This window comes from Cryptosporidium muris, genomic scaffold, assembly GCF_000006515.1.
Source record: "Cryptosporidium muris RN66 scf_1106632353989 genomic scaffold, whole genome shotgun sequence".
Taxonomy (NCBI): Eukaryota; Apicomplexa; class Conoidasida; order Eucoccidiorida; family Cryptosporidiidae; genus Cryptosporidium; species Cryptosporidium muris.
In genome coordinates this window covers 350,742-378,465 of record NW_002196579.1, presented here as the reverse complement: position 1 = coordinate 378,465, position 27,724 = coordinate 350,742, and the positions used below count along the sequence as shown (strand labels likewise).

Genomic DNA, 27,724 nt, shown 5'->3' with positions numbered 1-27,724 from the left:
GTTGAAGATTTCTATAAATATCTTCATCTTTATTATATGTTATATTATTATTAATCATAGAAATATTTGATTTACTATTATAATCATTATATTGATATTCTAAACTTGTATTAATAAAATTTATATTATTTGAATTTATTTGGGAATTCTTTACACTTTTATTATCTAATTTCATATTAATATTTAAAATATCTTCCATTTTTATTTTTGGCATGTTTTGAAAAAAATTGTTAACTTTATCACTCTTGTTTATAATATCAATATTTACTTCTTCATAATTCAATACTTCTATATCACTACTATATAAATTAGAATCAATTTCTACTTCAGGAGAATTATCTATATTTTTAAATGATGTACTATTAGAATATATTTCTGAAACATTTGTACTTTTATTGTTATATTCAGATATTTTTGTTATATATTCCAATCTCTTTGTATTATACTCATTATCTTCAAATTCACCATCTTTTTTAAATTTTCCAAATACATCTTTAATACTCTATCTGCTTTATAATGATCAATTGGTAAATGATCTTGTATATCTTCATTATAACTTATATTATTTGAATGTAAACGAATTTCTTTATATTTAGGATTATCAAGTGTTTGTATAGAAGGGATTGCACCAAAAGGTAAGATTTCTACTTTATTAATATCTGATGAATTCATATCCATATGATAGATAACATCATTATATTGATTTATTGAATTTAATTCATTATAATAATTATGATCTTTATTACAAAAAACCTAATATTCAAATATTAAATATTTTTAACTTATTAATATATTATTACTTTTATAACTTACCAAAAAATATGTATTATAATTTAAACTAAGATATATTAACAATAAATAAGAAGTTTTCATAATCATTGGAAATATAAAGTAATATATAATACAATAAATAATGAAGATTATACTCCACATAATGTATGTGATGCCACGCGGTTGAGAATCTTTGACTTAAAATCTCTAAAAAATACTATATACTATAATATCAAATATTATAAATTTTTCTTCTCTTTTATTTTCTTCAATATTTATTAGTTAATAATTTACTAATAAAATAATATAATATTTTGCATCTTCAATATTATTATTAGATCAATATAATAATAATATTAATAATTATTATATTAAAAATATATTAACAAAAGTTTATATACTTAAATTTACCTATATTTATTATAAATATATAATATCTACAAAAAAATTTTCAATTATATTTACTTTTATATTTTCTATTAATTATAATAATTCTAGTAATAATAATTAGTATTTAATTATAATTAAAATATATAATATTAATTATATATTCCATTTCTAAAACTATTTATTTATATATATTTTAAAATATTCTTATAAATTCTTAGTTATTAGATATTTTCGAAATGTTCTCTTATTATATTAAAAATAGATGAGATAATCAATTAAATCTAAATAATATTGTCTATTGAATTTTTTATTAATATAAGAACAATTTTAAGATATAATACCAATTTTTATTTATGGGATATTTATAGTAAATTAAATTCAATATATTTTCACTATTTTTTTTTAAATTATAGTTAGTTAATATTTTCAAAATAAATATTTAGTTAAAATTTTATTAATAAATTTATTAAATGAAGTCTCAATATTTACTCTAGTTAAATAACAATATAAAGGTATAATTTAATTTACTATTCAGTCATATTTAATTAGTTTAAAGTATTTGTTTTCAAATTAATTATTCATTTAATAATTATTAATAAATTATTTAATTATATTAATCATTTTATAATATTCTTAACAAAATTTGGATCATATGGTATACCTTTAAATGGTGAATTTTCTGCATCCCATGCTTCTTTTATAATTTCTGATATTTCATTATTATCAGATAATGATAAACCTTTTAATTTCTGTTCATGATCATAAATTAATTTTTTTATATTTTTTTGTACTATTTCATCACAATCTTGGAAATATCTTGTCCTTGTAATATTATTTATATTAATAGATTCATCATTTTCAAAGCAGGAATTCCACCATCCTTTTTTCATTTTCTCTAAATTAACTATTAATATATAAGATGAATATATATTTTCTTCAGAATATGAATTTATATGTAAATCTTTATTATCAATCTTATCAATATACCATGTACTTTCTTTTGGATTAATTTGCTTAAATAAGTTACGATTAAATAATAAGTTATTTTCATATAATATTTCAATATTTTTTGTATTAATTTTAACATTTAAATTTTTAATATTAAATGGGTTTATATATTTTTTATTTTCATTATTTTCTGATAATAATTTATTAAATATTAATTGACAGCATATTTCTGTCTCACTTTGAGACCAATAATAAGTATCATTTTTACTACCACAAAATGTTGATGCATCCATTAAAATAGATATGAAATTCTATTTAATAAAATTTTTTAATATTAACAGGATTTTGAATATTGTACTATTTTAAATATTATTAGCTTCGCGGGGATACTTTGATTAATAAAATTACTATATATTTGGAAGATATCTTTAATAAACTACTTATAAAATTAATAAAATCTTAAATTTTAGATAAATAATAAAATTGGAAATTAAAAAGTTATTAATATATTTAGAATTATTTATTATTTTATTTAAAATTATAATAAGATACTTTGATCCAAGATGAATATTTGATCTAATTTAAAATAATAATAAAAATTAAACTAATTTAAATTTTGGTGAATTATTAATATATTTAGATAATCATAATATAATGAATTTGGATATAAGACTTGTGAAAATTTCTAGAAATATGATAAGACCATATATATTAAATCTAAATATTAAATGGCAAAATTTGCAAATTATAACTTATGCATTTTCTACTTTAAAATATTGGAATAATAGAATTAAAAGAAATAATAATAAAATTAGTTATAATAATAACTGCAACTATTTAAATATGAATAATAATTTAAAATTACCAAAGGGATTTGAAAGATTTAATAAAGATAATGATTCATATTCAAATACAACTACAAATGAAAAAAAGAAAATAAATAATATAAATAGGAATAATAATAAGTCAAATAAAGTGGATATTGAGCAATCTATATTATTTATGATAAGTAGTTTAATTGGTTTCATAATTTATACTTCAATAAGAAATAATAATAATAAGATTACATTTCAAGAATTTCTTTCATTATATCTTAGTAAAGGTTTAGTAGAAAGAATTATTATATTTAATGGTGAAATAGGAAGAGCATACTTAAAAAGTTTACCAAATGAATTAATACATACAAAATTATCATCTAATTATGATGATACACAATTATCAATAAATTCAAATTCAGAATATACAAAATTAAATAATATAAGATCAAAACCTAAAATGATAGATTTTACAATTGGAAGTTTAGATTCATTTGAAAGACAGGTTAGAGATATACAAATACATATGGGTATTGATATATTAAATCATATACCAATTGAATTTTCTAAATCTACTTTATTTCATGATTTTTTAAGAAATTTTATTCCAACTACATTAGGTTTATTATTTACATTATCATTATTAAGAATAGGTTCAAGATCATTAAATAATAATAATCCTGATAAATTATTTAGAATGGGACGTATTCAACCAATTAAAATAAAAGATATAAAATCAAATGTAAAATTTGGTAATGTTGCTGGTATGAAAGAAGCTAAGAATGAAATACAAGAATTTGTAGATTTTTTAAAAGAACCAAAACGTTATGAATTTTTAGGTGCAAAAATACCTAAAGGAGCATTATTAGTTGGTCCACCAGGAACTGGTAAAACATTATTAGCAAAAGCTGTTGCAGGTGAAGCAAATGTACCTTTTTTTTCTATATCAGGTAGTGATTTTATTGAAATATTTGTTGGTATTGGACCAAGTAGAGTTCGTGATTTATTTTTTCAAGCACAAAAAAATGCACCAAGTATTATATTTATTGATGAAATTGATGCAATTGGAAAAAAAAGGGGAATAGGTGGATTTGCTAATAATTCAAATGATGAAAGAGAAAATACATTAAATCAATTATTAGTTGAAATGGATGGTTTTACATCAAAAAGTGGTATAATAGTATTAGCTGGTACAAATCGTGCTGATATATTAGATCCAGCATTAATAAGACCAGGTAGGTTTGATAGAATTATTATTATTGACAAACCAGATTTACAAGAACGTAAAGAGATATTTCAAGTTCATCTTAAACCTTTAAAATTAAATTCAAAGTTAAATATTGATGAATTATCTAATAGATTATCTACTTTATCATCTGGATTTACTGGTTCAGAAATAGCTAATATATGTAATGAAGCAGCAATTTTTGCTGCAAGAAGAAATACTATTGATGGAATAGATATAATTGATTTTGAACAAGCAATTGAAAGGATTATTGGTGGTTTAAAAAAAAATAATAATTATCTTTCTTTTAATGAAAAAAGAATAGTTAGTTTTCATGAAGCTGGTCATACTATTGTTGGATGGTTTTTAAAAAATACTGATCCTATTTTAAAAGTGTCAATTATACCCAGAACTAATGGTGCATTAGGTTTTGCACAAATATTACCAAGTGAAGTCAATTTATATACAAAAGATACTTTACTTGATAAATTAGCTGTACTTTTAGGTGGTAGAGCTTCTGAAGAACTTTTTATTGGTACAATTACAACTGGAGCTATTGATGATTTACAAAAAGCTACTAAAATAGCAAATGATATGATTTTACATTATGGTATGAATTCAAATATAGGTTTAGTAAGCTATTTTTCAATGAATGAATCTCTTAAGATTTCTAATTTATCAAATAATTCATTTTATAAACCATTTTCAGAAGCAACTGCTCAAATTATTGATAAGGAGACTAATTCTTTATTAATAGAACAATTTTATAGAGCAAAAAGAATTCTTCAAGAGAAAAAAAATTTAGTATATAAATTATCAAATTTATTAATTGAAAAAGAAACCCTTACAATAGAAGATATAACTGAATGTATTGGTCCTAGAATATTTGATAATGATTCAAATTATTCTAAATATATTGACTATATTCCAAAGACTCAATAATTATTTAAATTTTATTATATTCTTTGAGAGCATTAGAAAGTTTACTTTCTTCATAAGAAATACTATTTTTAGAAAATATATATGCTTGTTTTTTTGTATTAATTAATATATTTCTTATATACCTTGTAATCCTTTTCATTTCTATTCTTTCTTCATTATCTATTTTTTCTATAATATCATTAAATTTTGATTTTGATTGTTGGATTTTTATATTTAATATACGCTTTTTTTTCTCAAATTCTCTACATTTATTTTGCAAAAGGATATATAAATTCTTTAATTTTTTATTTGTTTCCTCAATTTCATTATCTTCTTTCATATTTTCACTTAAAGTTTCTTTTATTATTTCATTTTCTAGAATTTTTTGATTTTTTTTATATTCTTTAATTGATATATCTATTTCTTTATATAATTTTGAAGATATTTCACGATATTTCTCCCAATCTCTTTTTTTTCTTTTCGTTTCAACTTTATGTATAAGTCCAACTAAACTCTTCATACTTTCTGTATCATCCATTTTATTTTTAAATTTTATAATTAAAAATTCTATATAGGAATCTCTTTGTTATTAGATAATTTATAATAGTTCATTTTACATGTATTACCGGTATATAATACCCCACATTTTATAATATATTTGATACCTAATTATATTAATATTTAAATAAATACTTAAAGATCTATTATTTAATATTATAGACTAAATTATACATCATTATCACATTGCATATTTTCTGTAGATATAGAAATATTTTCTTTACATTGAGATAAAATATTATATTTTAGTTCGGCATTATTTAACTCCATATAAGCATTCCTAAGTAAAGTGCTTAATTCATCATCTGGTTTAGGTAAATTGCACATATCTATTTCAGCAAGTTTTTCATCAAAATATTCTGTCAAAAATGTTTTAAGATCAAAATAGCTACTGTGAAGTCTCTTAAGTACTTCATGATAAACTTGTAATGTTTCATGAAGACACTTTTCTTGTTGCTGTATATCATGTATATCTCTTCCTTGATTCTAAAAATAAAAATTTTAATAACAATAATTCTTAATATTTATTGAAATTCAATGATCTTTTTTTTTCTTAAAAATAATCTTACCTTCATTAACTCGATTTTTGTATTGAACTCACATCCCTCCTTTTTATAATATTCTAGATCTTTCATTGTCCTATTTAAAACAGCTGTCATAATTTTCAATTGTCTTAAAATATTTACATCAGTCATTTTATTGATTTACGGAAATATTAACAAAAAAAAAAGTTCTAAAAATATAAGTAGGGAAAAAAACAAAAACCACGCCCAGGCGCCACACGCGTGTTACGTGTCACACACACAGACTCATTAAATTACATTAGAAAGTTATTATATTCTTCCTTATAAATATTTATATAAATCCTAAATTAAATGATAATATAGATAAGTATTAATTATAATTAGTAATAAGATTTAAGCTAATCTTAAATGAATAATAAAGTCCTATATATGATAAATCTCAATAATAACAATATTAGTATAAAATTAAAAAAAAAGAAAAGAAAAAAAAGTAGAAAATAAAGAACTTGTTATTAATTACTTATTTTTGGTCTAGGAACTTTTGCAATGTTGTATAATGCTTCAGCAAAACCATGTTGATCATTTGTTGCAACTATATGTCTTGCTATTTCTTTTACTTGCGGAACTGCATTACCCATAGCTACTGGATGACCAACATACTCAAGAATCTCTAAGTCATTATTTGCATCACCAATTGCCATAGTATTTTCTGGTTTAATACCAAGTCTTTCTAATAATATTTTAGCTGCATGACCTTTTGAAACTCCAGTTGGAAGAATATCAATACATACATTTGATGATAAAACAACTCTTACATCTAAAGCCTTACCAATAAGATCAATTTCTTCTACTAGATGACCTAATTTCGAAATTTGTTCAATAACTAAAATTTTTTGAGGTAAATATTCCATAGATTGTGCAAATTCTAATAAATCATCTACTACTTTTGTAATTACATTAGATTTATCATTAAGATATTTAACTGATTCAGTAAAAGTTGATCTCTCAACAATTCCAAAATCACGTTCATATATACCAATAGATAAATCTCTATATATTAAAGTACCATCATTTAATTTTTCACATAATTTTAAGGATTTTAAACGTTTAATTATTTCAATACATGTTTCACGGCTTATACATATCTCCTCAATAATATCTTCATAACCATCTGGTCCTATTATTAATGCTCCATTATGATATATACCAGGATACCCCTTATGTTTTATAATGTCATTTGTTTCATCATCGTATATACCAAAAAGACCTCTTTGACATCTACCTGTAGCTGGAAAAATGATAAATCCCGCATCTTCTGCAGAACGAAATGCCATTGCACATTCTATAGATAATTTCGATTCCTCATTAGCTAAAGTGCCATCAATATCAGTAATTATACACCTTATATCATTCATAATTAAAGAAAGTCAAAACGAGAAGGAAATATAAAGAAAAATTAAGCGAATTTAATTCCAATATCTCGCCTTATAGGGAACTAAAATAGTAGACACATTTCAGCGCCATGTCTCGTATTATATATTAAAGTAATTATCTTTTCATCTCTTTATTAGTATATTTAACTTAATTTATAATAAATAAATCTTACCAAATAAAAAGAGAAATAATACCATAGAGCTAAATAGTTAAGTTACAAAATTTTTCAACAGCTTCTGCAAATCCATCATCATTATTAGAGGCTACTATGTGTTTTGCAACACTCTTTACTTCAGAACAAGCATTAGATACTGCTATTGAAGTACCTACATATGTTAATATTTCTACATCATTTTCAGCATCTCCTATAGCCATACATTCACTAGGATCAATCTTAAGTACATTAAGTAGATATTTTGCTGCAGTTCCTTTAGAAGATCCCTCTGGTAAAATCTCTAATATATCTGGATGTGAAAATAATACTCTAGCAGGTTTATTTTCAAGAAATTTCTCCAATAAATCCTTTAATTTTTGCATAGTAACTCTACTTTCACCTATAACAAATTTTAGAGATGTATTTGGATTGTTCCTTATAATTTCTATTACACTATCAACTTTCCTAGAAAATTCATGACTTAATCCTTCAACTGCCCTAAGACAACTTCCACGTATTTTATGTACAAAATCATTGGATAAATAAACACTATAAGCAATACCCCTATTTATTTCTCCACGTGACATTGCTTCTTCATAACCTTCATCATCTTGATGCCACTCTTCTTTTATAGAATCCAGAAAATCACATAAATCACACATACATTCATCAGGAATTGTCCATAATTTTAAGATATCATATGGACCTTTAGGACCTATTAAGACTGTCCCATTAAAATATATCCCTGGAAAACCTTCATATTTAGCTATTTCCCTTATATTTTTTGAAAGTAATTTTAGAAATCCAATATTAGATCTTCCTGTAGCAGGAACGATAATTATACCAGCCTTTTTTGCTGCCAACAATGCGTTTTCATTTCTAATAGAGAGTTTATTATAATTATTTGCTAATGTGCCATCTACATCCGTAAATATACACTTTATTTTTGAGCTCATATCTATAATATATATAATAATTCCTTAATTTATATTTAATTATATAAAATTAGAGAGAAAAAAAATTGCACACAAAATATCATTAAGGCGGGTTTTATCTTAATATTTTTTTTCAATTTAATTATTTATTAATATTGGCGGGAACCCACATATAAAAATAAAAAAAAAAGATAATATAATAAAATAAATTGAAATATATTATTATTTAAAATTTTAAAATTATTCCTTTGTATCTGATGAATTTATGTTCATATTATTAGGACATATACTAGCCTGAAATGAATCTAGGATATATGCTGATTTATTTTTAACAAATATTAGAAATGGTTTAAGTATCTTTTCGAGCCTTGTATGATAATATTCTATATTTATATTTTTTAATACTGATGACTTTATAGATATAGAGTCTTTATAATCAATAATTGTCTGATCAAATGGTAATATAACATAACCTAATGAGGGTCTATAGTGAATCATTGGATTAAAATTAAGACAAAAATATTCCAATTCAAATGATGTCTTATTAAATTTATTTGATATTTCCTCCCAATCAATACTTTGATGAGATACAAAAGTATTGTCACCTTGTTGAATCATAATACATTCTACTAAATAACTAATTTCTGATAAAGTAAATATTAAACATCTTTCACAAGATACAGGAATATTATAACGTTTATTAATATCAAATAATTTATTCTGACAAACATCTGTCTTATTAATTAGATCTTCTATATCCTTCTTTTTAATATCCTTTGTAATAATCTTTTTATTTTCCTTTATTATATATTTATTATCATTATAGGAACCCCTAGATTTCCTCATTTATTATATAATTAATAATATTAGATATATCACTTTAATATACTTTTTAATAGTCTCTTAATAATATTTAATATAATAAAGTAATAAAATAATACATATAATAAGATTATCTAATATTATTCCACTAATATAAATAATATTGGCCGCTAATAATAGGAAATATTTACTGTTAATTTGAATATTTGATTATTTTAAATATAATAAAAATAAATTTGAAATTTATTATAAAATAATGAAATATAGAAAATTAGATGAAGATGAAAATAGACAAAAATCATATTCATATGAACCTGGTGATTTAGAAACAGTTGTAACAGATCATGGATTAGATGTTGCATTTAGAATAAAGGTAATAGCAGATTTATTAGAATGTCCATTATGTAAAGGTTTTTTTAGGAATGCTACTACAATTAAAGAATGTTTACATACATTTTGTAATGTATGTATTATAAATTATATTGAAAGTGGTAAAGAATCATGTCCAAAATGTGGAGAATATATGGGAGTTCATCCTATAGAAGGTTTAGTATTTGATAGAACAATACAAAATATAACTGATAAAATATTTCCTCAATTTCGTATACTTGAAAATCAATTAAAAAAGGAATTTAATATTAAATATAATATTGGTAATAATAATAATAATATTGATATTTTAAATCCTAATTTATATTCAAAAATTTGTAGATCTTCAATATATAATTCTAAATTAACCCCAATAAATGCTAATAATGAATTTCATAATAAAATTTTAGATTTAATCTTAAATTCAGATGATAAAGATAAATTGGAAGAAATGAAATTATCACTAAATATAAGTATTAGATTATTTATTGAACCAATTGATAAAACATTACCTAATTTAATTAAACCATATATATTGGTTGCTCCTCAAATAACAATTCAACATTTACAGAATTATTTACTTTATAAATTTCCAGATATATCAGAAGTACCTCAGATTTTATTAGAAGGGGTTGTATTACCTAAGAATCACTCTATTGAATTTATATGTAGATCAAAAAGAATAGAATTATGTAATATTATAAATCTTAAATATAGATTTAATTGAAAGATTTTATATGAAAATAAAATGATACTATTAAGTATTTATTTCTCTTTTTCTTTTTTTTTGTTCTTTATTTTTTTTTTTTTGTAATTTTACAAGTTTATCAAGTATATTTGCAGCTATAATTTCATCTGTATCTTGTTCACTTTGTTGCCTTTTTTTTTCATTTTGTAATTCTTTATAAATGATTTCTTTAATACGATGTATAGCCTCTAAATTTTTATTAATTGAAACAACACTTTCAGAATATTTAGATATTATGATAGATTGGTGGATTTCACGAATTGTATTATTAATAAAATCTTTAACATTTGGAAGATTTAATTCACGTCCACAAATATCAAATAATGCTAATGCTACTTGAGAAGGTGAATATATAAGGAAACATCTAAAATAAATAATATAATAATAAATATTTGATAATATGAAATGATTTAAATAATAATAAAACTTACAAAGTTTGAGATGCAGTTAAAACATATAATTCAACTTTTGCTATAACTTTATTTAATATTATACTTAATTCTTTTTGTTTTTCATTATCTATTATAGTTTCAATGTAATACCTTTTATATAAAATTTTTAAAGCTTCCAAAGGATTTCTTGGATTTATTAAATATAAATGAAATTTTAATGTATTACATACTATTAATTCGTGTTGAAATATTTGTAATATATTTAAACCAGGTACATCTCCAAATAATTGTTCTAAAGTAAAATGAAGTCCAAATTCTTCTAATTTTATTGCTAATGATATACAAGTAAATATTATAATTCTAGGATCATAACTCATTACACTTTGGTAAATATAAAATCTTTGATATAATAATGCAGCACTATACTTTACTACGAATGGTAATTTCTTATGATTAGTAAATTCCATAAGTTGTCTTCCATAATATAATACCAATAATTCTTCATCTTCTAAAGATAACATTAAATTCTGTGGATCTTTTGTACTATTTGATATTTTTAAATATTCTATCCATTCATTTTTTACACGATTATTTATCTGTAACCTTATTTTTTTTATATCTAATTCAGATTCAAATATCCAATCACTAAGATAATGGGATTCACTTGGAAATGTCATTTACTATCATGATTTTTATTTTATCTACTTTCTTATTTAAAAAAAAAAAAAAAAAGAAGAAAAAGAAGAAAAAGAAAAGTATTAAAATTAATATTAAATAGCGCTGTTTAATAATATAATGATCTTAATTTTGATAAAAGAATAAATAAATGACGAAATTAAATGATGAGGAATCTATTTATCTTTGTCCAATATGCCTCATAAATACTTATTATAAATATGGAGTTCATTTATATTATGGAGAACCTTGTGGTCATAGGTTCTGCTCTGAATGTGCTAATAAATCTAATAAAAAATCTAGTGGAATTCGTATTAATACTAATATATCAAATTCAAATAATTCAAAAATATGTCCAGTATGTCGTCATTTTGTACGTTTTATTATTGATTATGAATATGGTGAAACTAATTTTATAAAATTAGAAAATATTGCAAGAAAACAAGTTTTAGCTATTATGAATAAAACTCGACAAGATTTTGAAAATACACCCATATATAATGATTATTTAGAGGATAGAGAAACAACTATTAATAAATTAATAAATGGTGATGAAAATGAAAAAAAAGTGATTCAAGATTCTTTAAATCAATATGCAAAAGAGCATCAGTTAGAAATTTTAGAAAGACAAACAAAGTATGAAACATCATTAAAAAATACAATTAGGGATATTGTTAAAAAAGAAGGAACATTTTATGAAGAATTACAACAAGCAGCTCAAAATAATGTTATTGATTATTTACATATTGTACATCCATTACAAGCTGAATATCCAGAATATTTCCAACAATATCAAGATAATAGTGAAATATCATCACAAAAAACTTATAAGACACAAGATATTTTAGGTAACAATATACCAACTCCTATTGACAATAAGATCACATCTAGAGACAAAATTCCAATACAAAAGTGTCTACAATTAGATTTAAGAATTCGTGCTGGTGGAGTAACAGAGAATTTACTTTGGAATCGTTGTAAAGATGAATTATTTTCAGGTTTTATAGTAAATAAACGAAATATAGATATAGATATAAATAATTAATTCTTTGTTTCTATTAATTTTCTACTTAATAAATAATAAATATTGACAATATTAAGAATTAAACCACATTAATATTTAATGATTAATTTAGGATGTCACTATAGGCGTCTCGTCTTGCAGGCCCACTATTCTGACTTAGTGGTCTATTATTTATAGCAGTTATCTAATTTAAAATATTATTTAGCCATGTAATAATCTATAGGAGTGATGAGATGTCACAATGTATTCAAATATAAAACAAATCTATATTATAAGGTTTTTTGGGAAAATAACAAAATATATTTTACTTTATATAATATTTTATTACTATATATTTGTGTTAGGTGGTGAGACAAGAAATCTAAGGAATATGAAACTTCATAAAGGTGATGGATATGGTGGTGAAGGTTTATACTATGAACCTGAAGATTATAAAGAGGTAGTTATTTGGTTACATGGATTAGGTGGTAATGCTAACGAATGGTCAGATTTAATTAAACGTAGTACTTTATATCCTAAATTAGCTAAGACGAAATGGATTTTACTTTCTGCACCACAACGTCCAGTAACTTTAAATAATGGTATGATTAGTCCTGCTTGGTTTGATATTAAAAGTTTAAAGGAGGGTACTAATGAGGATATAGAAGGTTTTAGACAAAGTGCAATGCGTATTATTAATATTATACGTGAAGAAAAAAAGAAAGGTATTAAACAAAATAAAATAATAATAGGTGGTTTTTCACAAGGCGCAGCAATGTCTTATTTAGTTGGTTTAGCAGCAAAGGATATTCATTTAGGTGGTATTATAGCCTTAAGTGGATGGTTACCATTAAGGGTTGATGGGTTTAATAAAGGTCATGAAAGTTCATTGAATGATGATTATCTTTATTTTGGGGATACTAAAGAAAATAAGAATAGAATAAAGATTTTTGCTGGACATGGTGAAGATGACTTTATTGTCCAACATACTTGGGGTAGAAATTCTGCCAATATAATTAAAGATCATTTAAAATTACCATTTATAACTTTCAATTCATATTCTAATATGGGCCACTCAATAAATAATTCTGAATTATTAGATGTTTATAATTTTATAATAGATGTATTTGGGGACATACCATTATCAGCTAATAAATCTGATGTAGTTTTAAATATTGAATAGTCCTAATTAACATTTATATTGTTTATGTTGAATTGTTTTATTAATTCTAATACAATATCTGTTGCATTCCTTCTCCTTTCATCATCACTTAAATTATGACACTTTGAACGTAAATCTGTAATTTTATACATTAAAGAGTCAAATTGACTAAGATCATATATTTCTTCTGAATCTCCTTCTTCTGGATCTTCTTCTAAATAGTTGTCTGAATTTATATTATGTTTCTTAAGTTGTAAATTACTCCACATAGTACAAGTAATAGATTCAACAATTCTATTTATACCACTTTCTAAGTTATATACATATTGACAATTACTATCTTTTGAGGAAATTAAGATTAGTTCAATAGATGAATCTATGCATTGTGATTTTATTTCATAAGATATTTCGGGATTTATTAATGAAGTTATACAACAAAGTTTTGTAATATCATAATCTTTATATAGTTTTAATTTGGTTAATAATGTAGATAAATATATAGTTTTTGAGACAATAATTAATAGAGCATCCATCTCTTTGACCTTTTCAGGTTCAAATTTATCAATAGGAATATTTTCTACGTTTATATTGGCTTTATAATATTTTGTATCAATAGACATTAATATTGGAAAATCTCTAGATGATATGGTTGGATCTAATTTTAAAAGTATATTATGTATTAAATATTGATTTGTATCATCAGTAACAATATATAGTTTAGATTCCTCTAACATTAAGATAACTTTTATAATTCTTTTCAGTTTATTTTATTTTATGATTTTTCTTTTATTTTTTCTTCAAGAAATAAGAAGAAAGTAAAAAAAAAAGTCACAATATAAATAACCGGTATAAACAATTTTGGCGCCAAAATGTCCTAAATTTTTTAGGTCTATTTGTAACCTAAGACTAAATTAAGAAAATAGTCCATTTGGAAATTTATAATTTAAAAATATAGAAAAAACTTATATCAGATGTTTCACATTCAATATACAGTTGGAGGTGCTCCAATATATGATTTTTCTTGTGGTAAATCCCTTCCAGAATATCTTGAAGAAGCTAGAAAACAGAAGAGATCATTGAGATATGATAAAGAATATAGAAATCGTATTGAAATATTACAAAATTTTGATTTTACAGTAGCATCATCAAAAATAAGAGTTAGTCCTGATGGTCAATATATAGCTGGCATTGGAACTTATCCACCAGAATTACGATTGTTTGATATATATGAATTATCAATGAAATTTTTAAGACGTTTTGATTTTGAAGTTCATGATTTTTTATTTTTATCTGAAGATTATAAAAAACTTGCATTTTTAATGACAGATCGTGTTATTGAATTTCATGCTCAAGGGGGACACCATTGTCGCATAAGAGTTCCAAAACAAGGTCGTGGAATAGAATATATGAGTACAAATGCAGAAATGTTAATATTTGGTTCTACATCAGAGGTTTTTAGATTAGATTTAGAAGCAGGAATATTTTTAAAACCTATAAATACAAAATTTGAGTTTATAAATACAGGTAAAGTAAATCCTACACTACCAATAATATTATTAGGAGGGAATAATGGTAGTGTAGAATTATGGGATACAAGAAATAAGAAAGTAGCAGCATCATTAAAAGTAAGTTCATCAGATAATTTATATATTAATAAATCAAAAAATAATATAGATTTTAGTGAATTTGATTATAATACATTAGATAAAGGATCTAGATTTGATTGGTATTCAATGTCTAATCAAGAACAAGTTACAACTTCTACATTTTCAAAAGATGGTCTTCGTTTTGTATTAGGTCTATCAAGTGGAAATGTTTTAATATATGATATAAGGTCAAGTCATCCATTAGAAGAGAAATCTCATAAAAATGATTTACCAATTATGGATCTCCATTTTACAAATAATTTAAATTCAGATAGTGAAATATTAATTACAGCAGATAGACAAACAATCAAAATGTGGAATGAAAATAGATCATCAAATAGAAAAGATGGATTAATAGGTACAATATCTACTGAATACCCTATTTCCTCTATTTGTACATATCCAAATTCTGGTTTAATTATGGTTACAGGGGATCAAACTAGGGTTGGTATGTACTATGTTCCAACTTTAGGTGTAGCTCCAAGATGGTGTTCATTTTTAGATTCAATAACAGAGGAACTTGAAGAAGAACATCTTAAGAATAATTCAAGAGTTAATAATTCCCAATTATATGATGAATATCAATTTATTACAAATAATCAACTTCGTGAATGGGGAATAGAACATCTTATTGGTACTCCTTTACTTAAAGCATACCTTCATGGTTATTTAATAAGTTCAAAATTATATAAGGATCTTCATAATATTATAAATCCTATAGATTATGAACAATACCGGAAAGATATATTAAAGAAAAAGTTAGAAGAGAGAGCTCCAATGAGAATTCCTATAAGAAAAGGTAAAAATCTTATATCTAATACAAAAATCAATAAAAGGTTTATTGAAAAACTTAATAAGAAGGCTAGAGGTGAAGAAGGTAATGAGTCTGAAACAGGACTAGAACATATTAAATATAGAAAATTAAAGAAAAATCTTAAGAAAGGGCAACAACAATGTGCTCAGGCCTTATTATCTGATAGCCGTTTCTCAAAACTATTCAATGATACTGATTACATTATAGATGAAGAAGAAGGTTTATAGTATTTTATAATTTTAATATTATTTAAAAGTAGTCACCTTTTTCTTTTTTTTCTCTCCTTCTTAATAGTCCACTTTTCTACTACTTATTCTATCCTATAAGATTTTGAATCTATTAAACTAGTACAATATATACCGCCAAAAATACGATACCCGTGGCATCTTAATATAAAAAAGGTTATTAAGAAAAGTTTAATTTAAAAAAAAAATCTTATATTGTCATGGAATTCAAAAATTCAATGAAATGTCAATCTATTCCTGGAAATACAAATAACAGAATTGAACCATCGATATATAGAGGGCCTGAGTTCTGTAAAAGATTACTTGATTTACCGATATTATTTAGTAATGCCCTTGCTGCACTTAATTCCTTAAATAAATATATTGATAAGGAATGGAATTTCTTAAATGAAGCTCATAATGATTTGTTTAATAATTTACTCTATTTAACTGAAAGAATATCAAATAAAATTCAAAAAGAACAGAAATTAATCATTGATGATAAACATTCATTATCAAATCATATAAATTATCCAATAGAAATCCAATCTAATCCTGTGTCAAGTTATAATTCAATATTATATTCTGAACGTCCTAACCAATCTAAAGAGGAATCAATAAGATCTATAGATAATCATATACTTGAGATAAAGAACAATAAGGATATAAATCAGGAAACAATTTCTGGACTTGAATATATTCATAATCAAAATTTAAATAAAGTTACATATCCTGGTCATACAATAATGAATATGGGGGAATCATATGATGATAATTCTTATTCTCAATCTACAATAAAACTTCAGATAAGTAATTTAAATAATTCTCAAAATATTCACTCAGAGGTTATAAATCATTCAACTGATATTCAACAAATACAAAACCTTTTACCTGAAAAAGAAATTAATAATACTGAAATTATTAAAAAAAATTATATAGAGTCTTTTGAAAAATATTCTAAATCTAAAAGTGATATAGAACTTTCATTTCAAAAAAAAACTCATATTCTTCAAGAATTATATACTCAATTATCTGCAATTATTAGATCTCTAGAAATGTTTATATGTGTTAAACCAAAATTATTACAATCAAATATAAAGTCATTATATGTAATAAAACAAACAGATATAGTAGATGTAGAAGATATTAAAAAAAAAGTTGGTATTAGGGGACGTCCTCCAGGAGGTCGTGGTCGTCCCCTTGGTTCTACTAAAGTTAATAAGAAGACGAAGCTCCTCACTAATAATAAGAAATCAAGTAATATATCAAAATAATATATATAAAAAATATTATGTCGTTATTACAAATATAAATCCCTTTAATTATTGCTAAGTTTTAAGTTCCATCTTTGTCGTGAACTTTGGGTAATGATGATAAATTATATTTATACTTTTGTAAACACTTTAGGTACTTCTATCATTACAACATTGCTGGCAACCATTACATTGTTTATTTATATAATTTTGATTATAAGGTTGTGGAATGTAATTAAAGGGTGTCATTTGGATATTTATATTGTTATTAGGAGTTGCAACTAAAGGAGCTGGTAATGCCAGATTCATATTATAAACTTGATTCTGATCCTCAATATTTGATAGACTATTATCTATTATCTCATTAATTATGCGTTGTTCCTTTGCTAATCTCTTACGATTACGGTAATATATAAATTGTATACATTGGTCATTACACCACACCCATATAAGGCAAGGGATACAAATAGCTACTGGTATAATAATTAATAACCATACTAAATATCTAGTATTAGTTACTTGGTATCTATTTCTATATATATCATCCTTTATTCTTTGCATAATGTCATATTTCCCCGGTGTTTGTTCACAAAGTGCACCTGTCACTATTACTGATACCAAGAATAAAGAATATCTTGAAATGAACTTTAATAGCATCCCTTAACATTTATTCATAAAAAAAAAATTATGTGGGAACCAAAGTCGCAAAACAAGTAATTACCACTAAAGCACCAGTTATAATCTATTGAGAGCTCTTTATCCGTACCTTTTCTCCCCCTTATTTGGTCGCCTGTAATACCCGCCAATATTCCTTTTTTGGTGTTGAATCTTTGAACTCTACTTTTTTTTTTCGATAAATTTCAACAGGTGGAAATTTGACATTTGTAAAGTTAGATCCTGAAGGAAATGCACTTTTGAGTTAGAATTTATAATGTTTTATTTGAAATGTGTAATAAGGGACACAAAAACTGCAGAACCATAGACATTGTACATCCAAAGTGGCCACTTTTTGCAATCTGTAATGATAATAGAACTACTAAGATCTTAAGTACTAGCTCTGGAAAGCTTGTTCAAATAATAGGAGCTGATTCAAAGTCTTGTGTATATTCATTATGTTGGCACATAGATTCTTTAACATTATGTATTGGATATGAGAATTATATTGATATATGGATGTGTAGTGAAGAATACAAAACTCTACAATTAATAGAGGAAGGTTTAAGTGCCCCAACATTTGATATAGAACATGAAACCTTTATAAATCAAACTACTTGTACACAAAGTCAAGAATCAGACAGTTTTGTTACTGAGGAGAATATTTTTAATGATATTTTTGGTATTAATTTGAGTAAAAGAATAAATTACTTATGGTATAAGAAGTACAATGAAATAATTTTTATACATGTTAAACGTATAGATCTACTTATGAATAATTTTATAGGACCAGTAGTGAAATTACATTGGTTCCATAATTCTATGTTAATGGCATATCATTTTCAGTTAGAAGATTCCAAGGCCTGTTTATCATTTTGGAAAGCAACATTTGATATATTTAACTTAGATATTTATAATGATATAAAATCACGTAGAAAATATCATAAGTCATCACAATTGGTTCCAGGAGAGCTTCCAACAATATTTTGCACTGTCTTTGTAGATGTGCTACCTCATCCAATTTTATCTTGTGGTATTTGGGATGATTCTAATGGCAATTCATTTAGGAATAGAATAAATAATATTCCTATAATTTCAGTTGATCCTTCAGAAAGGTTTATTTCTATTTATCAACATAAATCTTCATATTTATTTATTTGGAGATATGAAAATGTAGAGATGTATAATAATCCAGATTTATTTCCATATGTATATAATCCTTTAAAAAGTCTTTCTAGTAAATTACCTACAACTATTGATGATATATCTTTATCCTTAATAAATATAAAAGAAAGTGAAAATTTATCAATATCTCAAGATAAGGTTTTAGGATTTGAGTTCTATGGAGGTTTTATTAATCCTCCAAACTCATTTAAAAATCAAAAAATTTGTTTTGATGATGAATATTTAATTGATGTACATTGGAAACATACAAATCTTGAATATCCTGAAGATATATATCCTGGAAAGGCTATCCAAGCAATATTATCTACAGTATCCTATTATAATGCAATACTATATATCCGTCTGTGGAGAGAGTCATCTTTTTATAAAGCATGCAAATTTAATCAAATTTGTTGTGTTCGTCTAGATTATGATTGTATCATTAATCCAATAGCTTATATTCATTGGTTAATGCCAATAGATCTTTCAGTTTCAAACGACTTACCAGAAAAACTATTTTGTGGCGGATATTACAATTTACCATATTTAAATTCTATTCGATATCCTTCCAGTATTGATGATATGAACTACTGTAATAGTATACACCCCCCGCATGTCTATGAAGATGATAGTATAATATGTTGTATTCCTTTTATTCCACTATTTTCTACCGGACATTCTGAAGATTTATTTCTTACAGATATAGATAATTTTGGAGAAAATTCATGTAATTCAACGGATATGTTTGCCCTTTGTTTCAATGGCTATATACATTGGTTTTATATATCTAATTTATATTCTGAAAATGATGAAATGTATCCAAATGTATATGAATTTTCTAAAAAGTTAGCAAGTATGTCAAATGGTGCAAATTACAATATTCATAAAATTATAGATATTAGGAGTCTTTGTACACCTCAATATAATAATGATAAAGGGAAGATTACACCATTTTCTTTAGTTGGACAACTTTTAGATGGTTCTATAGTTATTTATACATACAATAATTCATGGAATTTTGTAAATTATATCCCGAGTGAAAATACTAATGTTATGTGGAATAATGATACCTCTCAAGAATATATGCAAAATAAAGATTTAGTTACTGGAAGATCTTTGGTTGAATTACCTTTTTCTACGAATTCTCTCTTAATTACTGATAATAGTTCTCTATATCTTTTATCATCTGAATTTGAAGTATTAGCGAAATTTCAATATATGAAAGTTACAGAGCAGAAAATGGATATTAGTCTTAATAGTAACAGAGATCCTGCATATTATAAAAAAGATACATCCTGTATATTATATAAAAATATGAATATGAAGTGGAGAGAGTTACAAGTTATAGATTTTCTTTTAAATATTCCGAAACCTTTTTCTAAACCATATTATTCACTTTTCTTGGCCTTGTTCAATCAATCTCAGTATATTTGTCTAATAGCTTTGGATTATACTATGCTTGTTGGCTATCCATTCATTGAGATGAAAAATTTAGTTGTTAAACCATTATGTAATGAGGAACTTGATAAATACTTAAATGATAGTGAATATATTCTTCATGTAGATATAATCAAAGTACTATTTAATTTTCATGATTTTAAAGAGGTATCTCACAATTACCGGATATTAATGCTGGATATATTTAATGATCTTGATTATATTTCAGATAATATGGGGTTTATTTTTGTTTGTGTTGTTGAGGAGTTTTCACAATGTAACTCTAAACATATAATCTTTTTTAAATTGGTAGTTACAAACATGTATGAAATTCATGTATTACCTCCATTTATACCATGCATAGAACAGCTTGATGGTATCTTTCAACTATTCCATTCATGTAAATCAACTGACTCAGACAACATCCTCTTTATCACATCTACAAATTATATTGATAAGGAAATTATAAAAAAGAGGCAAGAGTATAGTGAATTCAATGAAGAGTTTGGATATGAAAGTATAGAAGATGATTCTTTTAAAAGAAGTCATCTGAAATTACATATTTGTTCTATAAATAATAATATAGATAACAATAATAAAGAAGATATTATAATAAAACAAGTAATTTATTTGAATATTAGTAAGGAATTGGGGGATGTAAAAATTTCTTCCATTAAATTATTGGATTATCATGTTATTGTTTTATATGAAAATAGTACCATTTTATTTTATTCATTATTTTCTGTGGATCTAAATAATTGGACAAATATATCTTGTAACTCTGATACTGACACTTTGCCAAATTCTCTATATTATCCAGTATTTTCTGTTATTAGTGCATCTCAGAAGATATGTCTAGGAACTTTAGGTTTCAATATCTCATCTACAAAAACTAGTATTACAGATATATCACATTATTTAGATGGCACTTCACATTCTTTAGGTAAGCAGGATATTGAGGTTCAAGATTACACTATGTCACTTTCTATTGTTCGTGAATGTGATCATTATTGCTGTTTTATATCTAGAGAAAACAATATGACACAAATCAATGACTGGATCTGTATGATATGGAATAAACATCTATGTAAATGGGATCTTATAAATTTAGATATTCTAGGGAATATATCTTGGAAATATGTTTTTGCAATACAGCAATTCAAACTAGCAAGTCTAATATTTGAACATGGGAAATTAAAACCAGTCGTTTTATCAGGAATTCCTGAATTTAGTATTAAAAGCAATTTGAATAAAATTACAGGAAGTTCATTTGAATCAACTATAAAAAAAAGCTATTGTTTATATGATCCTACTCAGTTAGAACAGTTTGTATTTTCTTTTAATGCTTCGAAGCAGATTTTTGCTAAGGAACTTATTGAAACGATTAAGAAGAAACTTTTTGAAAATAATGAATCTGATAAATGTGAGGAATTCTGTATGATTACACCAGATTTAGGTATGATACCTTCAGATCTGTCAAAAGTAAATATAGATAATTTGAAGAAGTCGAAGGCAGAAATATTTGATATTTTCTCAGATGATAATCTAGCACACCATTCAAACACTAATTTTACACCAAATCTAACAAAAGAAATGATTACTTCAAGAATCAACCTTAAAAATCAACTTTCAATGTCAGAGTCTGAAATTGAAATTTTATGTGCACTAATAGACACTTGTGAAAACAGTGAGAATGATATTTTCTTTTCAGACTTTTCAAATCCTCTTGCTAATATATCTAAATTTGAAGAGTATTTATTGGAAAGATTTATTACTCGTATGTCCTATATTGATCAAAAGAAGAGAATTTATTTCTCATATAATAAAGATGAACTAAATAGTGAGAGTTCTGAATCCAAGGATAATACTAATAAATCTAGTGATACTCATATGAGCATAAAGTACTTTGATACAGATAATATGTTGAATTGCCATGGAACTTATCAGAAGATTAAAACTTCAAAATTAGATAAAACCGGATTTATAGACACGAAACCAAGAAATTTGAAATTGAGCTCTGAAGATATTTGTTGGATATCACTATGCTATGATGAGAACTTAGTAAATAGAATATTTCAGTATGCTGTAAATACAAACCAACTAGATTGGTCTATTTTAAAGTCTTGGGGTATCGGATATTGGGTAAATAAATGTTCAATATTGAGACAGTTTATAAGTTTATGGATTCAGAAACTATATCATTGTTATATAAATAAAATCCGAAGAGAATATCAATCAGCTAGTTGTAATATAATAAACACCACTACAATCTATTGTGCAGAGAAAGAACCACCAAGTTCTGAATCTTCTGTAAATATTAAAGATCTCTCAGATACTCTTATTGTATTTTATACTGTTTTGGGTAAACTCAATATTGTATCTACCATATTCAAATTGCTTAAAAAAGTTAATGTTGTTGAATTTTTACAAAATTTTACTGGAGAAGAAACCCAAAAAAAACAAGCTATAAAGAATGGTTACTATCTAATTCGTCAAAGATCATATTACTGGAGTCTAACATTTTTCATATTAGGAGGTGCATATAGAGAGATTGTAAATGTTTGCTTGCAATATTTAAGGGATCCTCAACTAGCCTTGGTAATTTTGAAACTTTCTATGGATACAACACCAGAGTTATTGTCTAGTCCAATTAAAGATCTTAGAGATGGTTTGTATATTTGCAATGAAAGTGATGGCTTTGATAATCTTACCTCCTTAGAATCTTCTGAAGATCGTATGAAGTGTATATATAATACCCTGTTAAATGTTTTGTTATCTCAATTATGGAATTCTGCTCTTACTCATCATGACCCATGGTTAGGTATTTTGGTTATTCTTCAGATATATAACTCCAATCCCAGCAATAATATTTCAGATATTTATATTCAGAGTATAGTGATCAAATTAGGATCTCCTAAATACTTTTATAGTTTATGTAAGAATGAAAGCCAGTTAATAACAATTTTTGATAATAATATAGGATTTGATAATTCTCAGTTATTAGCATCTACTACTTCAGTAAATAAATCATCTACTGATGATCTTACGCCTATTTTTGATCTTAACTATAGTTATATGCATCCAGAACATCTAAGATTATTCCGTAAATATATATATTCAAGATATCGTTACTATTATCCTTTACAAGATCCTGAAAAACCTAGTGGATTATTATTTTATTTGAATAATTCTTTCCAACCACCAAATTGTACAAACTCTAATATGTCGAACTTTATAGATAATGATAAAGTATTATCAACAGAATATGTTATAGATATTATTTGTCATTATATTAAAAAAGACTGTAATCCTTATCATTATTTGGGTTGGTTTAAATATGTTGAGACAAATATTCAATTGAACCCAAAATCAAAGGATTATCATAGATACAATGTTGTCAGACCTATTGTAATTAGCAATATTGCACAATTTCTACAATATATTGTAAGATATCATTCTGGTAGATATGTTGACGTTCCAATATTCTTATGGTTTTCCTCTTTCATGTCTTACAATCGCTCCTTACAGACTTTTTTTGTTGATAGTATTTTTAGTTTAGTTGGATATTATAGTGCAAGAGACTTTCTAATATTCATTATTAAAAATCTGGCTTCTAAGATTGGTATAGAAACTCCTTACATAGAAGAAGAATTGCTAGAATTACTAGATCTCATAATATATCAAATAGAAATTGAAAATTGTCAAGAATCGTTAAGAATTAAATTAGAAATGTCAGTTGGGGAGTTTTATAGTGAATTATTCAATACCCTTGGCTATTATACAGAGTGTAATTTAGATCATATTCAAGTGAATCTTCTTGAGATATTGTGGCCACTATTAAGACTTCTTATAATAACTTTATATATGGCAAGATATAAATATGACTCTTATGTTTTACTCAAAATATGGATATTATTATTTCTACTTAAGAATTCTGATAGTGGGGAGAAATATATTCAAACAATTTTAAAATTTTGTAGATGGACAATTATCACTTTCTCAATATATTGTGATTATTTTAACTACAACAACGAAAAGGATTTAAAACATGTTTACTTGCTATATAAATGCATGTTAAGAGAGATACCTACAGATAACAAGTTAGAAACGAATTTTATGGAAGCCTTTGATAAAAATAATTGTCAGGCATATCACTTTAATTTGTTGGAAATTGCCAGTTTTGATATTATTCATCAAACTATACTACTTATTTGTCAAGAACAATTTATTGAGGACCTCAGAAATCTTTTAAGTAAATATCCAGATGTGGAAAATAGTGAAACTATTGGTAGTTACTTTTTTACTTTGCTATTAGCCCTTGAATACCATTTTTACTATAAAAGAAGACGTAGATGGCTCTTGGAATTATATCCTCTCTATCCTTTGCTTTTAGCATATTTTGAAAGTAGAGACAAGCATCTAAATGATAAGTTGGTACCAGTTCCTTTGTTATTTATATCGAATACAAGTAAAAATCCATTATTTGATATATTTAGAATTTTCTGGGATTATTTCAGAGTATATAATCGTATACTTTTAGGATTTTGTAGGGATCAAGATATAATAACAGTAAGCCATAGACAAAGACCTTTAAATATAATGTACAATACATTATTAAGATCATTGAAGCTCTGGTATCCATTTACTAACTATAATGAAGAAATATCAATTGATGTTTCTGGAAAAAATTATTCATTATCTTTATCTCGAATAGATACGATTGCAATTCAACCTTTAAGTTTAGGAAGTCCTGCAACACTACTAGGGACACAAAGTACGGATTCATTAATGGGTATGAGCAGTGAACAAAATATGACATCTTTTCATTCTTCATACTATCCACCACCATTTATGTTAAATATTACAATCCAGAATAATTATATACAGAATGAAGTTAAGGGATATCATCCTGTTAATTCACTGTTTCCAAAAGATCCTTATTTAAGATGGTATATAAATTGTAAATCTTTTGTAGATCTGTTCTATATGTCCCATGTACTTATTGAAGATTGTAAAAATAATAAGAATTCCCCTTTTCTTATTTTTAAATACACCAAAAGTGATCTCAAACCACAATTAATGGTTAATTCTAAACTTTATGATTTACATCCTAGAACATTTGAAGATCTTGAAAGTGTTAGAAATATTAAAAATTATGAAATTGACTTCCTATTAAATAAAAATTCTGAATGGTTTTCAAGTAAGACTGTGATATTAGAATTTATGCTCAATTCTTTGCTGAATTTTAGGCATAATATAAATCATCCTATAAATGTGATATCTTATATAGATCGCATTTATATTTCAGATATACCAGAAGAAATAGAACCTGGATATAATATATTTGGGAAATTAGGAGATATTGCAGTAGGAATTCATGAAATAACTTCATCCAACCTTCAAAGTCAGAGTTCACTTACATCTTATATTAATTTGTACTATAAAAGTGAAACTATTGAATACATTGAAGTATATAATGAATTAATGCTAGATATATGCAAAGTCCAACAAAAAACTGCTAAAGCTTTGATATGTGGGCACTTAGTGTCTATTACTAATCGTGAGAGTATACCAATTCTTCTTCCTTGTTGGAAATATGCTAACACTCGTAATTCTATTCCTAAACCTTTGTGTAAAAGTCATTTTTCTCTTAATAATAAATCTAATGAACCTCAAAGAAATAATAAAAAAAGTTCAAATGTAGGCTATATTCTTAATGTGTCATGGTGTCCATTTGGAAAAAGAATTATTTTATCTACAAGTTGTGGATATATTCTTGTATATAATATTAAAAATAAGGGTAGTAAGCCCTTAGTACCTACTATAGAATTTGCTGTACACAAAAATGATTGTTATTGGGCTAATATTATTGATAAAAGTTGTAGATACATTGCTTCTAGTGGGAATGGTCTCCCTTTAAGTGGATCATTATATAGATCTAACACTACTACCCACTCGATTATAAGATCCGATACTTTAACCCTTGCAGAGTTTATGGGAGATAATCCTTTTACTTTAAATAGCTATGATACTTCTAGTATATTATCTGATGAAAATTGTCTGTGTATATGGGACATATGGCCTAATTCATTTACGTACTCAAAAAGATCTATGGGAGATAATAATCATACAATTTCATATACTCCAGATTTATTATTAGCTATAGAAAGTCCACCAATTATTCAAATGAGTATATGGACAGATAGACAAGTAATGTTCTATTTAGCGAAAACTGGATTACTATGGTGCATATCATATAGTAAGGGACGACAGAATCTGACGCCTTTTTCACTAAAGTTGGCTCAAAAAAATGTTATTATTATGAAACTTAGCTTTGAGAAAATCCCCAGTATAGGCTATACACTTCCAGTCTCATTGGGAAGACTGACAACAATATCTAGTGATGGATTTTGCGTAATTCATAATGTTATTTACCCTTTACAAGAGCCTGTCTCATCTATAAAGTTAATTCCCAAAATAAAATTTGTGTGTAACTACTCACCATCTAACAATCCCTTCCATATTATAACGAATAATAACTTTACATCTACTAGTCAAAGTAATAATATATTTAAGAAAGTAAAATTCATAGATGAAAGTACAATTATAGTCATTGATATAGAAGACAAATGTAAAATTATAAAGTTGTCTCCGTTCTATTACTAAGCTATCTGAAAATTTACAAT

At 24.8% G+C, this 27,724-nt stretch overlaps 17 protein-coding genes across 17 annotated transcripts, besides 47 other annotated features; 7 read left to right on the top strand and 10 right to left on the bottom strand.

Moving 5' to 3' along the window:
* CMU_030200 (uncharacterized protein) lies at positions 1-678 on the bottom strand (the record flags this gene model as incomplete). The annotated part of the gene is made up of 2 exons (XM_002142257.1): positions 1-433; positions 466-678. Coding segments are annotated over 2 exons (646 nt in total), but the record flags the coding sequence as incomplete, so codon positions are not given.
* Positions 29-141: a sequence feature (AT_rich).
* Positions 157-192: a sequence feature (AT_rich).
* Positions 679-693: 15 nt separating the features above from the next.
* Positions 694-862: a sequence feature (AT_rich).
* Positions 863-979: 117 nt separating this feature from the next.
* Positions 980-1,087: a sequence feature (AT_rich).
* A 28-nt stretch (positions 1,088-1,115) lies between these two features.
* Positions 1,116-1,160: a microsatellite.
* A 23-nt stretch (positions 1,161-1,183) lies between these two features.
* Positions 1,184-1,247: a sequence feature (AT_rich).
* A 1-nt stretch (position 1,248) lies between these two features.
* Positions 1,249-1,319: a microsatellite.
* A 17-nt stretch (positions 1,320-1,336) lies between these two features.
* Positions 1,337-1,633: a sequence feature (AT_rich).
* A 47-nt stretch (positions 1,634-1,680) lies between these two features.
* Positions 1,681-1,787: a microsatellite.
* Positions 1,779-2,402, bottom strand: CMU_030190 (uncharacterized protein; the record flags this gene model as incomplete). Its single annotated transcript, XM_002142256.1, has 1 exon — positions 1,779-2,402. The coding sequence occupies one exon, from the start codon at positions 2,400-2,402 to the stop codon at positions 1,779-1,781; it is 624 nt and encodes a 207-aa protein (XP_002142292.1).
* Positions 1,923-1,948: a sequence feature (AT_rich).
* Positions 2,190-2,326: a sequence feature (AT_rich).
* A 19-nt stretch (positions 2,403-2,421) lies between the features above and the next one.
* Positions 2,422-2,447: a sequence feature (AT_rich).
* A 102-nt stretch (positions 2,448-2,549) lies between these two features.
* Positions 2,550-2,765: a sequence feature (AT_rich).
* Positions 2,764-5,091, top strand: CMU_030180 (AFG3 ATP-dependent protease family protein; the record flags this gene model as incomplete). The annotated part of the gene is made up of 1 exon (XM_002142255.1): positions 2,764-5,091. The coding sequence occupies one exon, from the start codon at positions 2,764-2,766 to the stop codon at positions 5,089-5,091; it is 2,328 nt and encodes a 775-aa protein (XP_002142291.1).
* Positions 2,902-3,084: a sequence feature (T-rich).
* Positions 4,428-4,449: a sequence feature (AT_rich).
* Positions 4,942-4,980: a sequence feature (AT_rich).
* Positions 5,087-5,112: a sequence feature (AT_rich).
* On the bottom strand, positions 5,096-5,608 carry CMU_030170 (uncharacterized protein; the record flags this gene model as incomplete). The annotated part of the gene is made up of 1 exon (XM_002142254.1): positions 5,096-5,608. The coding sequence occupies one exon, from the start codon at positions 5,606-5,608 to the stop codon at positions 5,096-5,098; it is 513 nt and encodes a 170-aa protein (XP_002142290.1).
* Positions 5,450-5,507: a sequence feature (AT_rich).
* Positions 5,607-5,637: a sequence feature (AT_rich).
* Positions 5,638-5,714: 77 nt separating this feature from the next.
* Positions 5,715-5,789: a sequence feature (AT_rich).
* A 7-nt stretch (positions 5,790-5,796) lies between these two features.
* Positions 5,797-6,323, bottom strand: CMU_030160 (tubulin binding cofactor A family protein; the record flags this gene model as incomplete). Its single annotated transcript, XM_002142253.1, has 2 exons — positions 5,797-6,114; positions 6,198-6,323. The coding sequence occupies 2 exons, from the start codon at positions 6,321-6,323 to the stop codon at positions 5,797-5,799; spliced, it is 444 nt and encodes a 147-aa protein (XP_002142289.1).
* Positions 6,116-6,157: a sequence feature (AT_rich).
* Positions 6,324-6,473: 150 nt separating the features above from the next.
* Positions 6,474-6,535: a sequence feature (AT_rich).
* A 78-nt stretch (positions 6,536-6,613) lies between these two features.
* Positions 6,614-6,657: a sequence feature (T-rich).
* Positions 6,658-6,664: 7 nt separating this feature from the next.
* Positions 6,665-7,567, bottom strand: CMU_030150 (haloacid dehalogenase family protein; the record flags this gene model as incomplete). Its single annotated transcript, XM_002142252.1, has 1 exon — positions 6,665-7,567. One exon carries the CDS (start codon positions 7,565-7,567, stop codon positions 6,665-6,667), a length of 903 nt encoding a protein of 300 aa, XP_002142288.1.
* Positions 7,568-7,715: 148 nt separating this feature from the next.
* Positions 7,716-7,753: a sequence feature (AT_rich).
* A 34-nt stretch (positions 7,754-7,787) lies between these two features.
* On the bottom strand, positions 7,788-8,696 carry CMU_030140 (haloacid dehalogenase-like hydrolase family protein; the record flags this gene model as incomplete). Its single annotated transcript, XM_002142251.1, has 1 exon — positions 7,788-8,696. The coding sequence occupies one exon, from the start codon at positions 8,694-8,696 to the stop codon at positions 7,788-7,790; it is 909 nt and encodes a 302-aa protein (XP_002142287.1).
* A 3-nt stretch (positions 8,697-8,699) lies between these two features.
* Positions 8,700-8,748: a sequence feature (AT_rich).
* A 47-nt stretch (positions 8,749-8,795) lies between these two features.
* Positions 8,796-8,832: a sequence feature (AT_rich).
* An 18-nt stretch (positions 8,833-8,850) lies between these two features.
* Positions 8,851-8,892: a microsatellite.
* Positions 8,893-8,920: a sequence feature (AT_rich).
* Positions 8,916-9,521, bottom strand: CMU_030130 (uncharacterized protein; the record flags this gene model as incomplete). Its single annotated transcript, XM_002142250.1, has 1 exon — positions 8,916-9,521. One exon carries the CDS (start codon positions 9,519-9,521, stop codon positions 8,916-8,918), a length of 606 nt encoding a protein of 201 aa, XP_002142286.1.
* Positions 9,051-9,079: a sequence feature (AT_rich).
* Positions 9,520-9,573: a sequence feature (AT_rich).
* Positions 9,574-9,579: 6 nt separating this feature from the next.
* Positions 9,580-9,661: a microsatellite.
* Positions 9,662-9,690: 29 nt separating this feature from the next.
* Positions 9,691-9,771: a sequence feature (AT_rich).
* On the top strand, positions 9,754-10,593 carry CMU_030120 (zinc finger, C3HC4 type domain-containing protein; the record flags this gene model as incomplete). The annotated part of the gene is made up of 1 exon (XM_002142249.1): positions 9,754-10,593. One exon carries the CDS (start codon positions 9,754-9,756, stop codon positions 10,591-10,593), a length of 840 nt encoding a protein of 279 aa, XP_002142285.1.
* Positions 10,131-10,174: a microsatellite.
* Positions 10,560-10,616: a sequence feature (AT_rich).
* A 7-nt stretch (positions 10,617-10,623) lies between these two features.
* Positions 10,624-11,683, bottom strand: CMU_030110 (uncharacterized protein; the record flags this gene model as incomplete). The annotated part of the gene is made up of 2 exons (XM_002142248.1): positions 10,624-10,978; positions 11,046-11,683. 2 exons carry the CDS (start codon positions 11,681-11,683, stop codon positions 10,624-10,626), a joined length of 993 nt encoding a protein of 330 aa, XP_002142284.1.
* Positions 10,631-10,676: a sequence feature (A-rich).
* Positions 10,980-11,040: a sequence feature (AT_rich).
* Positions 11,198-11,225: a sequence feature (AT_rich).
* A 38-nt stretch (positions 11,684-11,721) lies between the features above and the next one.
* Positions 11,722-11,761: a microsatellite.
* A 1-nt stretch (position 11,762) lies between these two features.
* Positions 11,763-11,783: a sequence feature (AT_rich).
* Positions 11,784-11,832: 49 nt separating this feature from the next.
* CMU_030100 (uncharacterized protein) lies at positions 11,833-12,726 on the top strand (the record flags this gene model as incomplete). The annotated part of the gene is made up of 1 exon (XM_002142247.1): positions 11,833-12,726. One exon carries the CDS (start codon positions 11,833-11,835, stop codon positions 12,724-12,726), a length of 894 nt encoding a protein of 297 aa, XP_002142283.1.
* Positions 12,713-12,770: a sequence feature (AT_rich).
* A 221-nt stretch (positions 12,771-12,991) lies between these two features.
* Positions 12,992-13,042: a sequence feature (AT_rich).
* A 33-nt stretch (positions 13,043-13,075) lies between these two features.
* CMU_030090 (phospholipase/carboxylesterase family protein) lies at positions 13,076-13,867 on the top strand (the record flags this gene model as incomplete). The annotated part of the gene is made up of 1 exon (XM_002142246.1): positions 13,076-13,867. The coding sequence occupies one exon, from the start codon at positions 13,076-13,078 to the stop codon at positions 13,865-13,867; it is 792 nt and encodes a 263-aa protein (XP_002142282.1).
* A 2-nt stretch (positions 13,868-13,869) lies between these two features.
* On the bottom strand, positions 13,870-14,580 carry CMU_030080 (uncharacterized protein; the record flags this gene model as incomplete). Its single annotated transcript, XM_002142245.1, has 1 exon — positions 13,870-14,580. One exon carries the CDS (start codon positions 14,578-14,580, stop codon positions 13,870-13,872), a length of 711 nt encoding a protein of 236 aa, XP_002142281.1.
* Positions 14,581-14,778: 198 nt separating this feature from the next.
* Positions 14,779-14,800: a sequence feature (AT_rich).
* Positions 14,801-14,817: 17 nt separating this feature from the next.
* Positions 14,818-16,533, top strand: CMU_030070 (uncharacterized protein; the record flags this gene model as incomplete). The annotated part of the gene is made up of 1 exon (XM_002142244.1): positions 14,818-16,533. One exon carries the CDS (start codon positions 14,818-14,820, stop codon positions 16,531-16,533), a length of 1,716 nt encoding a protein of 571 aa, XP_002142280.1.
* Positions 15,485-15,519: a sequence feature (AT_rich).
* Positions 16,534-16,561: a sequence feature (AT_rich).
* Positions 16,562-16,769: 208 nt separating this feature from the next.
* Positions 16,770-17,804, top strand: CMU_030060 (uncharacterized protein; the record flags this gene model as incomplete). The annotated part of the gene is made up of 1 exon (XM_002142243.1): positions 16,770-17,804. The coding sequence occupies one exon, from the start codon at positions 16,770-16,772 to the stop codon at positions 17,802-17,804; it is 1,035 nt and encodes a 344-aa protein (XP_002142279.1).
* Positions 17,431-17,468: a sequence feature (AT_rich).
* Positions 17,789-17,823: a sequence feature (AT_rich).
* A 110-nt stretch (positions 17,824-17,933) lies between these two features.
* On the bottom strand, positions 17,934-18,440 carry CMU_030050 (uncharacterized protein; the record flags this gene model as incomplete). The annotated part of the gene is made up of 1 exon (XM_002142242.1): positions 17,934-18,440. The coding sequence occupies one exon, from the start codon at positions 18,438-18,440 to the stop codon at positions 17,934-17,936; it is 507 nt and encodes a 168-aa protein (XP_002142278.1).
* A 288-nt stretch (positions 18,441-18,728) lies between these two features.
* Positions 18,729-27,704, top strand: CMU_030040 (uncharacterized protein; the record flags this gene model as incomplete). The annotated part of the gene is made up of 1 exon (XM_002142241.1): positions 18,729-27,704. The coding sequence occupies one exon, from the start codon at positions 18,729-18,731 to the stop codon at positions 27,702-27,704; it is 8,976 nt and encodes a 2,991-aa protein (XP_002142277.1).
* Positions 21,608-21,678: a sequence feature (AT_rich).
* Positions 27,705-27,724: the final 20 nt, after the last annotated feature.